The 14,110-nt window shown below is 36.7% G+C and overlaps 1 protein-coding gene across 1 annotated transcript in view; it reads left to right on the top strand.

The window, feature by feature from the left end:
- Positions 1-4,371, top strand: part of CDH10 (cadherin 10, type 2 (T2-cadherin)) — a 62,010-nt gene extending 57,639 nt beyond the window's left edge. The window contains exons 9-11 of the mRNA XM_010571466.1: positions 483-591; positions 2,509-2,760; positions 3,614-4,371. Coding sequence (XP_010569768.1) covers positions 483-591; positions 2,509-2,760; positions 3,614-4,107 — 855 coding nt within the window. The 3' untranslated portion in view covers positions 4,108-4,371. The remainder of the gene's footprint in view (positions 1-482; positions 592-2,508; positions 2,761-3,613) is intronic.
- Positions 4,372-14,110: the final 9,739 nt, after the last annotated feature.

The following is a 14,110-nucleotide window of genomic DNA, read 5'->3' as shown; positions in this document are numbered from 1 at the left end:
TCTATTTGATGAAATACTATTTTTATCACAAAAATATAAAACATCCTCTGAATTCCTATCTTAGGTATTGATTTGAATTTAAAATGATGGATCAGAGATGAAGAATAAAAATTACCTAGGCTACAGATAAAGCTACTTCTGGCAAGTTGTGTCCCCTATATAGTTACAAAAATACATAAAGATGTATTGAAAAAAAAGAAATAGAGGAAGACTAAGGCAGAAGCTGGCCATTTTATACATGTACGTGTACCACCACATGAAATGTATGGATGCTCTTGTTGGAAAAACTTATATGATATGCTTTTTTAACATTTGTTCAGTTAATGCGTTCTACAGATTAAGCTGTAAATCAGTATGTGTATAGTTTGAATATGAAGTTGTCTTAACACTTATAGTCTTCTTAAAGTAATCAGACAGCTCTGTCAAAAACCTAAGTGTATTTGGATTCTTTGTTGTTTGTTTGCTTGTTTTTTTTCCTGCAGCTTATTCAAACCATAAGTGCAGTAGACAAAGATGACCCTCTTGGTGGACAAAAGTTTTTCTTCAGTTTAGCTGCTGTTAACCCTAACTTCACTGTTCAGGATAATGAAGGTAAAATTCATGCCTATTCCAGGGAAGGAGTTTTATCTTTGCTGTCTGGCATACATTCCTGAAATATATTTGCTTTTGATATCTATCAATATGTAGAGAAGCCATTAAGGCTGCTGCTAGCACGAATAATAATTTTACCTGATTGTTTGTGGTTTAGGACTTCTACATATTTATCTGTGTAATGGAGGCAAAAAATAGCATGGCGAAAATGTGATAAAACAAATTATAAAGAAAATCAGTAAAAATGTTGGTTTGAGTAGCCAGATGAAATACTTGACTGAAGAAGAAAAAAGGTTTCAGGTGACAAGTTCAGATTTTTCACTTTAGCCTTCTGTCACATAGTTCTGATTCCCCTGGTCTTCTGTTTTGCTTCTTTCTGACCACTAATGAAAATAATAGTTCTAAGCCCATAGCCACTTTGGCTTTTCTTTTGATCCTTTGTCAATCTTTCTTTATCAGAGAAAATTTTCAGAAGATTCTGTTGAGGAAGGAGGACTAAGCACCCATTTTGGCCTTCATCGTCAGTATGACTAACTGAAAGGGCTCTAGATTGCAGAAGAAATAAATGAAGGGGGACATGCTATCAGCCTTCAAAAGTGTTACAGGCAATGGGAATAATCCTCTTTTTCTGATGAAGATTTCAGGAAGTAATAGGCTGCAAACAACAGCAGAAAAAGTTCTAAGAGTAGGGAAAGTGAAGAATTCAAATCAAATAGTTTGTGTTCCTTACAAAATCCCCAGCAGCAGAGATATATAAAGATCCATCAGAAACATAGTTTTTGATGTTGAGTGTAAACAAATAACATACAAGTACCAAAAACCTATGAAGGGATGCAATAAAGGAAAACTTTGTGTTTCACATCATGAAGACTATGAAAAAAATGTATAATTTAATATTTTAAACAAAGATTATATCCTGGTGACTAGGTCCTGAGTGTATAGAGTTATAGACCTTGCTATTTCTTTTCTATCTGTAATTATTTTCTTTCTTTTTGCACATGGGTTGTTTTAATTCAGCCTGAAGTTGGCTGTCACTTACCTCAAGAGATCCACAAGTATGATGAAAATTAAATTTTCCTTCTAATGGAGCCTCATCTGTATTTCCTTTCTTTTGGACTAAAATGTTAGTAACTCTAGCGTTGGCTCACACTCTAGTGTTGTGTCACTAACAATAGAAGAAATAGTCTCTCCCTGTTATTCATTCCTTCTCTTCCTTACCTTCACTCTGGCCACTCAGTGAGCAGCTTTTGATGCTGAAGTATACTGCATACAACCAAGATTTGTCTGCTACAAATACAGTTTAGTAAGTTCACTTCTCAAAACTATGAAGGAATACCTACTGTCTTTCATATTTTCTGAATTCCTATGACAATTTTTACCCCCCCCCCCCAAATCTATTCCATGTGCTAAGGTACATAATTCCTTGTTCTACAGTATGTTGAAAGTGCTTTGGTGTGGAAAATCTCATACTGAGTTTACAGATAGCACTCCCGTGGGTGTTGTCACAGAAGATCCATAGAAAGAATCTTTCAGAACAGAGTGCTTGTTGAACAGCGTGAAGTGGAAGGTTATTTTTTCTCAGTTGGCCACTTTGTTTCAGGGCTTCAGCCCTGAACTGGAACTGTCATGCACTGCATGCATTAATCTATAAAACATTTTAAGCTTTGAGAAATCCTCTTTTCAAATCACACTCAAAGGTGGTACAGAGGCACAGAGGAGCAGGCCAGATGTATATAAAAAATAATAAATAGCTTTCTGATCAAATGAGAATGTCATTAGAAAAAGAGAGATACCACTGTGATATCAGGAACAGTTTCAAAATGCTACCAGTGATGTAAAATATGATGGTTTGCATGTACTAGAAATGATATATTTTATGTTCATACACTCTACAACAGTGTATTTTAATCAATCTAGATAACACTGCCAGAATTTTGACAAGAAGGAATGGCTTTAGTCGACATGAAATAAGTACTTACCTTCTACCAGTGGTGATATCAGACAATGACTACCCGATCCAGAGCAGCACCGGCACGCTGACCATTCGCGTGTGTGCCTGCGACAGCCGGGGGAACATGCAGTCCTGCAACGCTGAGGCCTTGCTCCTCCCTGCCGGCCTCAGCACCGGCGCACTGGTTGCCATCCTCCTCTGCATCATTATCCTGCTGGGTAAGAAAAAAAAAATGCATCTTTCCCCCTATGAACATATGCTTGAGGCCTGGCTCATTTTACAAAACTGTGCAGGTTGGTAAAAATTAATGATCATGGGTTTTGCAAGAAGAATTCAACTGCAACTTAAAAGAAAAAAAAAGCAGAACCCACTTGTCTGGGAGTTGGACATTGTAAATAAGAATTCAAGTCCCACACTGTTAAAACTGTCAAGTGTGCAACCAGAAGCTCATTTCTGTTCTTTCGTTAAGTTGTCCAAAAAAGAGAAGAGGAATAGTATAATGGAAAATCACTTCCATGTCTTTCATTTTAAATTTTTTTTGAGGGGAAGTCTCTTTTTTATTTAAATAACTACCTAAAGTCAACATGTGGTATATATTTCACACAGAATATGCCAGTAAATAGTATTTTTACTATATTAAAGCACTGTCTATCCAGAGGTTTCTGTGCTGTAATAAAAAAAAGTAAATTTTGTTAAACCTCCATTTTGCGGTTTTCAGAATATCACTAATGACCTATAATTCACCTCAAAGCCAGTTTTTAACAGTACACTTTGAGCTTAAAAAAAGGAAAAGATCGTCAGAATAGACCTGGCTATTTTAAAACTCATTAAAGTTACAGAAGGAGCATGTAGACAAGCTCATGGTTCTGTAAAGCAGAGCACACAATGTGTGTGAAAAATAGCACATTTTGATATAGACCTTACCTGTGCTACTGTGATACAGTTAGAGATGTTTATCCATTTATCAGACAGAAATGAATTGCTGAAATGTAGCTGAAATAAAGCTCTTGTACCTGGTGGATTTGCTACTGAGAAACTGATAAACAGAGATTCTTTGTTTCTTTCTTTAAGTTATAGTGGTGCTGTTTGCTGCTCTGAAGAGGCAACGGAAGAAGGAGCCTTTGATCCTCTCTAAAGAGGACATCAGAGACAACATTGTGAGTTACAATGATGAAGGCGGTGGAGAGGAAGACACCCAAGCCTTTGATATTGGCACACTGAGGAATCCTGCAGCTATCGAAGATAAGAAGCTTCGACGAGACATTATCCCTGAAACGTTATTTGTACCACGGAGGACTCCTTCAGCACCAGATAACACAGATGTCCGAGATTTCATTAACCAAAGGCTAAAAGAGCACGATACTGATCCTTCTGCACCGCCGTATGACTCACTTGCAACCTATGCCTATGAAGGGAATGATTCAATAGCGGAATCCTTGAGCTCCTTAGAGTCGGGTACTACCGAAGGAGACCAAAACTATGATTACCTCCGAGAATGGGGCCCTCGGTTTAATAAGCTAGCTGAAATGTACGGTGGAGGAGAAAGTGACAAAGACACTTCTTAACCTACAGTAGGCTACATTTTTGTTTCCTTTGAGCGGAAGTAATTTTACAGACACCTTCTGCACTCAACAGTATTTAACATTCAGGAAAATTTTCCTGCCACTCAGCACAATGATTTCCTTTTAAAATTTGTGTTTAATTTGTCCATTAATGTCATTCATTCTTTCTAGTAGGATTCCACTTGGAATATATACAGCATTTTATTTAATCACCTTCCAAGAGCCAAAGCTATGGAAATTCAGTGTTGTCCATTTTAGTAAGTAAAATAAACAATACCTTACCTTCGGAAATTTGAACAGGGTGATAATCCCTTAAGCAACCTCATGTACAAGCCGCTTCTGTTAGGTACATGTCCTATCCTTGCAAGTGCAGCTTTTAAGATGGCAAAGAAGAAAAAATCCAATATGTCCTGTTCTGTACATTAAAATGAAAACAAAATGTACACGTGGTGTTAATAAGTGTAATATGCAGCTGGTTTAAAAAAAAAAAAAGTTTGTGCAACTTCATTTCATCAAATTCTATCTGCCAATGTTTTATATTTATATTTTTGTATTTATTTTTAAGAAATAAACCAGGTTTTACAACTACGTTGATGCTTGCCTGCCTGTTCTGGCCATCAATTCCAGGCTTGAAGAGAACATGAAATTTCTCCAGTGACAGCACAGCCAAGCGCCAGTACTTCTATGCTGCAGTATTCCACACATTTAACCCAATCGGAAGTGCTTGTGCACACAGGGAGAGGATCAAGTTATAGACCTATTTGTTTGCTCAGAAGTGCTACTTCCTACAGATGTCATATTTAAGAGAAATTCGTTTTATTTTTGAGCTGAACTAATGATATTCTATTCTAGAAAGATGAACTACTATTTTGTCTCAACTTGAATTACCTTATTCTAAAAGCATGCTGCCACAATACATCCAAACACAAAGAATTAGTTTCAAAAACTGAGTTTATTTGTTCTATAGTTCTCCATTTTGAATCATAATTGCATCATCAGAGGAGATCTGTAACTGCAATGAATGAAGTGTGAAAAGATTTTTAAACAATCATTTTTAAGCGCCACCCTTTTCCGAAGACAAATCATTTAAAGACAAACCACTGTATGTTGTATTGCAACCATCTGAGGGTAACCTAATCTGCTTTAAAGCTGTCAGGCTGAAGGCTGACAAAGTGTCAGTAAAACTAGCGCACCCCCCACCCAATTTACTGAGTTTTCTGATAGCTTGGAAAAGTGTAGTACAAAGAAACCTGAGCAACCAGCCAACTGTAACAGAAATCATACTTTAGCTATCACAAAACAAGCTAGGTATCCCAAGACATTTTAAGATGTCTCTTTTTTCTTTCAATCTTTAGATTACACAAATCTATTTAGTAAACAAGCACTGAGATTTTGAAACATCTCTGAGATTAAATAATTTCAGAGCAAAAGCAGGACGTCATAGGGTCTGTATTTACTTCTTTATTGTGGAAGAAACACGTCTGAAGGATAATCCCTCCTCTGTCTCTCTTAACTTCTTACTGGGATAAAATCAACGGATATTGAAAATATATTAGTCCTTCAAAAAGTGCAATGCTGCATTCTTGTTTGATCAGATATTTCTTCTCCTTAATGGAGTGATTAAACCCAATGAAGTTGAAAGCTGAATACAGTGCCATTATGCAAGCTATTGCGGTGCAATGGAGACCAAATTTTTATTGACTTGATATCAAGTTAAACTATTTGATCTATTAAGAAACCATGAAGATTATGGATTTTTCTTCATTTCATTCAATAATAGTTTCATTAACTAAGGAATTTTTATGTTCCTTAACAGAAAATAATTCTGAGAATATTAAGAAACATCTTAGATAATCAGCATTACAAAGGTCTGTAGAAGTCTTACAGGCCATACAAACAGTTGATCTTCTTTATTATTATCTAGTGAAATGGATCTAATTTTTCTTCCTTCCTAATCTCCATTTGTCCTTCAACAGCATGAAATAGGAAGAAACAAGCAAAATTCATCCATTCAATACATAAATAGCCAAAAGGCCCTCTTCAAATACTGTTTTCTGCCTGCAGCAACATTGAGATCAGTGACACCCTACATATTTAACTAAGTATGTATTAGGACAGAAGATAAAATAGGCTGTAATACAGCTGGGTTTCACCTCTTTGTTAAAACCAAGATTTTGGTTAAACAGGTCCAGCCAACGCGTTCACATATAACTCAGTAAGAATCTCTGCTTGTTTCCAGAAAGAAAAAACAAACACACACAGCTCCCTCACTCCTTAAGCATATCAGGAAATGTCAAATAAGACACTTATTATTTTGATTTGCATTACAGTACTTATTTCTGAATAATAATTATGTGGAAATATTTGTCTATCACTACATTTAAGGAAGTTATTTTATAATTGCTCAGCATAATCTGAACCTAATGTTTAAAATTTAATCCTGTATGCATTATTAAATAAAATAGTAGTATACATTGTGGAAGTATATGGCAATATATAAACATTCTACTAAAATTATTATATAAACGGTATCAATGAAAATTTATTTAACCCCTTGCCATTTCCTTGGAGTTTTATTTCCCAGTACATTTTAGGAAAAGGAAAAAGAAAATCCATTTTAGCACTATAGATGTTACTGTGCAAATAGCATTTCACTGTACAAATATATACCATTTTACTGTACAAATATCTCAGCCTCGTGAAAGTGGGCATAGGAACATGCAGTCACTTGTGCAGACAAATCATAAAAAAGCGTTGAGGAAGTCATAATTCATTGCCATATCTAATTTATTTTAGGAACCGGATCATTTAAGCAACTGAGTCTGGTCCTTGGTATTACATGCAGTCACAGAATAATCTGCAAACAATGTTCTCCATGCTCTTACATGCAACAGATGAGTCATAACAGCTTAGTCAAATGTAAGGCCGTATAGTAGAAGATAAAAGCCATGAGTATCAGATGTCACAGAAAGGCAGAAGAAAGGCATCAAGGGAACTATCGCAATGTCTTTCTTACACCCTTATAGTAGTGAAGAATTGGAAAGTGAAACTCCCAGACAATTCAAAGTGGAGAAAATGTAAAATAGGATACCTGGTTCCCAAGTAGTGCCTGCTAAGCGTAGCCACTTGAAATTGTACTTAACAAAATGTAATATGTAGTAAAAAAGACCCTTGTATTGTTTAGTCTGAATGAATTTTCTATAGATCCTTGTGATAAAAATGCCACAGGAATACACTAAACAAAGAGAAGATACATTAATATTGCATTTCAGGTGGAACCTACAAATGACTTACAAGACAAACCTCATGAATGTTTAAAAATTCAGAAACATATCAAAACTATTGCAGCCACCGGAATCCCAGGAATTGGTGAGGTCGTAGAGTCTGTTGCAACAAACTGATTTTTTTTTTTTTTTTTTAAAGAAAAAGCAATTTTGTGAAAGAAGGTGTGTACAAGATCTTATATTAACAACGACAAAAATACTAGTATTTCATAGGGCCTTCAGGGAGAAGGTTGATGGTAAGAACTGCCTAAGCAGACTAAAAAAAAACCAGAGAATAAAACAAGGACCTACATCAACAAAATCCTCACATTGCACACCATCGGATCAATATCCACCAGCTGCCAGCCCTGTATATGCAGATGTTTTTCACTCATTCACTGTTAGAAGGTGTCACATTTCCACCATTTGTCCTTCAACCACATATAATACTATTCCCGGGCCAAACTATTCATCAATTACATTACTGTCTGTCCAGAGTCTGCTCTTCATTCCACTCACTTATTGTCCAGTATGACTCTATTGCCCTTGAGTCAGATTTCCTATAAAGTTTTTTTAAAATTCCTAGGCTACCTATCACACAAAGTTGGAAGAAAAAGAATGAAATTTGCTACATTATTCTCCTTCAAATCTCTTCTTATAATTTGCTCCTACTGGAGTAACTACAAAAATACCTGTTAAGGGCTACAGAGCTGCTCACTATGCTAATCACAAATGGTGGAGAAAATTAAATCCAGGTTGTTTCAGACTGGTTTGCCTTTATTCTAACAGAAGTCAAATTATTTGACAGTGATCCTCTAGGTTTATCCGACACTTGGGAAAAAATAAATACTTTCTTTTGGCCCATAACTAACTACTGAAAAGAAAAACCAATGAACTGTTTAGGAAGCTAGCTAGTAACATATATCTGATATAAGCATATCAACAAAGCAGTTTAGGCTTCCTTACTTTTTGTCAAATGAGTGAACTAGAGATCTGACAATAAAAGTCACCAGAAGCCTTCAAACACTGCATTATCATTATGAGACTCGCTTGAACGGCACAGAAATCACCCAAGAGTAATCTGTTCACAGCAAGATGAGCAGATAGATGTTCAAGCTAAAACAATTTCACTTATTCTTAACAGTGTTATTTATTATGTCCAAAAACATTATGTAAATAGATAACATAAGGAGATAATATCGAATATAAGGAGACATGTGAATACAATTTTTTTTCCAACAAAATGTCATAGGCTTCTCTATAGTCTCTTCAGTTTTTCAGAGGCTTATTCAAACTCTATTCTAATATGGTTGAACTGGCTGAAAAGTCACTTTCCACATAACTAAAGATGTAAAATATAGTAATAACAACATGGGAATCAATAAATAGAATAAGACAGATAGAATTAATTTTTTAAAAAAAATTCTTTTGTTTTCTCTTCCTTAAAGCTATTTTTGTTTTTGTTTTAAGGGAATATAGTCAGCTATGAAATCAAAATGACAGTTTTTAAACTAATGTTTTTTCTGAACATTTTTTTTTTCAAAAAAATTTCTCAAACCAAACATTTAACTTTTGAGAAAACTTCATTGTCTTTCAGTTGATGTCAACCTCAGTAAACCATGAAAAATAAAAAACTCTTTGAAAAGAAATATGGCAAATACTCTTTCTTTGATTTTTGGCTACAAACCAGGGATCAGATACATTTTGAACATATACTTGGCAAAATATTATTGAACATTTCCATTAACATTTGCAAAACAATATTTTGATTGTTGATTAAGCATTCAAAGGAAAACATTTTCTAAATATACTTGCACCCATGTTTAAGTACTGTGTGTAGAAACTTTCAGAAAGCTTCTCTTATATCTGTCTTTTCGAGGGAAACAGAACAAATTCTAATTATATAATAATCATTAAAATGCCAGAGGAAAGCCAACAGTTAAATCTACAAAGTATCTTTTATGTTCCAAACAGACTATAGGATGACAAAGTAGTGTGACTTGTAGCTATATGGTCACAAAAAGTACAGTAAATCCAAGAAATTAATTGATCACTAACTCCTGAAAAGTTTTAGAAGTCATGAGTGTTGACAAACTTTAATTTACAGAACAACTTTGGTATATTTAACAATGGTGCATAAAGAACATCTCTATCATAATGCACACCTCTAGTATGCATCTCCCCTCATGAATTTCATCATTACAAAGAATTACAGAAGTAATGAACATTTGTGATTTTTGATTGGCTTCTCGATAGTGTGGTAATCTGCTTGTTCATGAGGACAGGAAGTCAGAAGTTCTGATCACCTTCAGGAACTTCATTTACTTGCTAAGAATCAAGACAGTCACAATTTTTACACGTAGAGGAGGGAAGTCCAGATTTCAGTCTGCTTAGATATCGAACAGGTGTTTGACAAGATCTCCCATCAAAACTCCTGAAGAAATTAAGCCGCCATAGCATAAAATGGAAAGGCCTCACCTGGGCAAAGACAGAAAATCAGTGATAGGAGTAAATATTCAATAATTTGAGGAAGGCCAAAAAATGGAACCCTTCCTGATCTGATCTGTTGATCTGCAAAAGGAGATGAATAATGGGGTAAGAGAGCTTCTTTGGGATTGTTATTAAGACTAGTAAATAAAAGGGCCAGTCATAAGAAATGAAGGGACACATTGCAACTTTAAAGGACTGGGCAATAAATTAGCAAACAAAATCACTATAGATTTATGTGAAGTGACACAGTGATGAGACATGGTTATTCACAAATGAGATCTTGTAATTATAACGGCTAATTGTGGGAAAACCTTAGCTCAGTATTAAGTAAATAAAGGAAATAAAATATTAAGAATTATTAGGAAAAGAACAAAAAAATTGTTATGCTACTGTCTGTCATGTCCTTATATTGAATCTTTTATTGCTGTCCTTATCAGATTCTCCCCCAGACAAGATATTCTAAACCTAGAAAAGATAAAGAGGTTGAGGGATGATCAAAGGCAGAATACGGTTTCTCTGTGAGGAACAATGGGGCAGGTTAGGATTCTTCAGCTGACAGTAGTTATGACAGTTGTCTATGAAAACATGAACATTATAGAGGATCTACTATTCACTGTGTTTTCAATAAAAGAAGCAGGAATCATTTAATAAACCCAACAAATATCAGGTACAAAAAGAAGCAAAAGAGGTTATTTTTTTGAGACACAAAACACTCCTAAAGGTATGGAATTCCTCGCTGCAAGATTTTGTAGATGCTAATAGCTCACATAGATTACAAAACTGTTGTAGGAAATGTTTCAAAAGTTCTTCAATGCAAGTTACAGTCATTCAAGAAGCCCTGGATTTTTACGTTGCCAGAGATCATAGAACTAACTTCTATGTGGAAGTAACACTACATGCTAACTTTATACTTGGTACAATGATTCATATTTTCTCATTTTTATGACATTCCCTCTGTCCCCAAAACCAAATCCCACTTTATAAATCTGAATGCAAATGGATCAATGATCCTTGACATTCTTTCTTTATACCTGCAACTGCTGCTGAATCATAGAATCATTGAATCATTTAGGTTGGAAAAGACCTTTGAGTCATCAATTCCAACCGTAAACCTAACACTGCCAAGTCCACCACTAAACCATGTCCCTAAGCACCACATCTACATCTCTTTTAAATACCTCCAGGGATGGTGACTCAACCACTTCTCTGGGCAGACTGTTCCAATTCTTCACAACTCTTTTGGCAAAGAAATTCTTCCTAATATTCAATCCAAACCTCCCCTGGCACAACTTGAGGCTGTTTCCTCTTGTCTTATCGTTTGTTGGGAGAAGAGACTGACACCTACCTCACTACAACCCCCATCATCATGGGATAATTTTCCAGAAAATGCTTTAACAGTATCCAGAAGAGAAGTAGACCAGGGAAATGGTAGAACGTATTGATAAAAAAGACCTTTTTTTTAACTATACTCAGTTAAACTCACCTTCACTACAGTTGCACTTTAATACAGTGGGCCCAAAATATGAATTTATTTGAACAAAATTTAGTAGCTACATTTTCAAGACATTGCTGGTATAAGAACTAACAATCATTAAGTTTAACGTAGCTATATTTAAATTGCCATTTAAAATATTTCACTCTGCATGAAAGTCCATCAGACACAGTAAAGGATTTTATAGCTAATTTACCTGCCATAAGCAACACTTTATTTTGTAACAAAAGTTGGTGAAACTTGTTCATAACTCAGAAGCTGATGAAAACTGTATTATTGGAAGGAAACTGTCCATCATCTCTCTCCCCTCCAAATTATTGATGTTTGAGAAATGTTGTTTTGCTTGCTATTGATGCATTCCAGGCAGAATACAACATAAAGAAAAGAAAATATTTCTAACCTCAATATTCCATATATATGTACAGGTATGTATGTATGGTCTAGATAAAGATACATATACATGTACACAATATATATGCATGACATGGGAAACAAACAGGTTTCATTCATATTAACAAGAGACAATTTTGGAAATGTCACAGTAACCTTTCTAGATGACGCTCCCAGCAGAGAAACTTCAGACAACCACTATGTGTAATTATGCCAAAGATATATAAACCTTCCTGCATCATCATCTCAAAACAGTGACCTGAGCAGCCTTGGTATAAATGAAGCGGGAAGATAGAAAAAAAAGGAAAGCATGAAGGTTCTCTTCTGACCTTTAATTATATCATCTGAAAAACAGTTCTTGTAAAAAAATAGTCCTTTGTAGCTAAGGGCTCAGTCTGGCCTTCTTCCATACTAGTGCACTGCTGAGAGAAAGAGGAAGAAACGTTCTTCCTCATTGCAAATTTCCATATACTCCAAGTATTATGGTAACTCCTACATTCTCCAATATGTTAGTTCATGTTGCTCTATTTTCCTCAGTTACACACTGGGTATACTTATTTTGAGAATGGTTCGAGGCTACTATATAATGGCTATTCTCTGTACAGAATTGCCTTGTTTGATACGGAGATTGGCATTTTGCAGTACAAATATTCCAACAAAAACTGCACTCTTCCCAGAAAAGCAGTTTTCTATTTCTACTTCTACTACAGAATCTTAAAATAAAATAAGTATTGGCAATCATAACCCATATAGTTTCAAATTTCTGAGCTCCAAAATTCTGGAAAAATGTTGCTGGTATGCAAAACAATCAATCCTTAAGACCAAGAATTCAGAGCTACATATCTCAGCTAGAAGGTGTTTTCTTACTTTAGCAGTTATTCCCCAGCTTCTTATTCATAAAATACAGATAAATAAATTTAGGCTATGAGGAGTTTTCTGACTTAGTTAATTGTTTGTGAAACACTCAACTTCTATAGTGGTGAGCACCATAGGAATGCCAGAAAAAAAAACCATAATACTTGATAGCCCCCTCTGAGCAGAATAGAGCAAATGAAATGTATGGGCACCCATTGGACAAGGACAATAGTTACTTATGAAAGGCATGCCAGCTTCCATTCAGTAAAGGAAAAACCTGAAAAAAACCACCACATGATTAAAACTAACTCATTACACATAAAATAAAGAAATAAGTACAAATAACCTGGTGTAGTAGGTTGACCCTGGCTGGACACCAGGTGTCCACCAAAGCCGCTTTATGACTCCCCTTCTCAACTGGACAGGGGAGAGAAAAATATAACAAAAGGCTTGTGGGTCACGGTAAGGACAGGGAGAGATCACTCACCAGTTACCATCAGAAGCAAAACAGACTTGACTTGGGGAAAATGCATTTAATTTATTACCAATCAAAATCAAAGTAGGGTAATGAGAAATAAACCCAAACCTTAGAACACCTTCCCCCACCCCTCCCTCCTTCCTGGCTCAACTCCACTCCCGATTTTCTATACCTCCTCCCCCCAGCGGTGCAGGAGGACGGGGAATGGGGCTTGGGGTCAGTTCATCACACATTGTCTCTGCTGCTCCTTCCTCCTCAGGGGCAGGACTCCTCACTCTTCCCCTGCTCCAGCGCAGGGTCCCTCGCACAGGAGACAGTCCTTCATGAACTGTGGAGTTCTGTGTTTAGATCTGGAGCCCCCAACATAAAAAAGACATGGACCTGCTCGAGTGGGTCCAGAGGAGGGCCATGAAGATGATCAGGGTTCTGGAGCACGTCCACTATAAGGACAGGCTGAGAGAGCTGCAGTTGTTCAGCCTGGAGAAGAGAAGGCTCCAGGGAGACTTTATAGCAGCCTGCCAGTACCTAAAGGGGGCCTATGGGAAAGATGGGGAGGGACTCTTTAACAGGGAGTGTAATGATAGAACAAGGGGTAATGGCTTTAAACTGAAATAGAGTAGATTTAGAGAAGATGTAAGGAAGAAATTCTTCACTATAAGGGTAGTGAGGCACTGGAACAGGTTGCCCAGAGAGGCTGTGGATGCCCCCTCCCTGGAAGGGTTCCTTCCAATCCAAACCATTCCATGAACTTCTCCAGTGTGAGTCCTTCCCATGGACTGCAGTTCATGAACTGTTCTAGCGTGGGTCCCTCCCACGGGCTGCAGTCCTTTAGGAGCACGCTGCTCTGGCGTGGGTCCCCTGTGGGGTCACAAGTCCTGCCAGAAAACCTGCTCCAGTGTGGGCTCCTCTCTCCACAGGGCCACAGGTCCTGCCAGGAGCCTGCTTCAGCGCGGGCTTCCCACAGGGTCACAGCCTCCCTCAGGCACCCACCTGCTCCGGCGTGGGGTCCTCCCCGGGCTGCAGGTGGAGATCTGCTCC

Source organism: Haliaeetus leucocephalus, unplaced genomic scaffold (assembly GCF_000737465.1).
Source record: "Haliaeetus leucocephalus isolate CR32 unplaced genomic scaffold, Haliaeetus_leucocephalus-4.0 Scaffold328, whole genome shotgun sequence".
Lineage (NCBI taxonomy): Eukaryota > Metazoa > Chordata > Aves > Accipitriformes > Accipitridae > Haliaeetus > Haliaeetus leucocephalus.
Note: the sequence above shows the minus strand (reverse complement) of the source record. Positions and strands in the feature narration are given on the sequence as shown.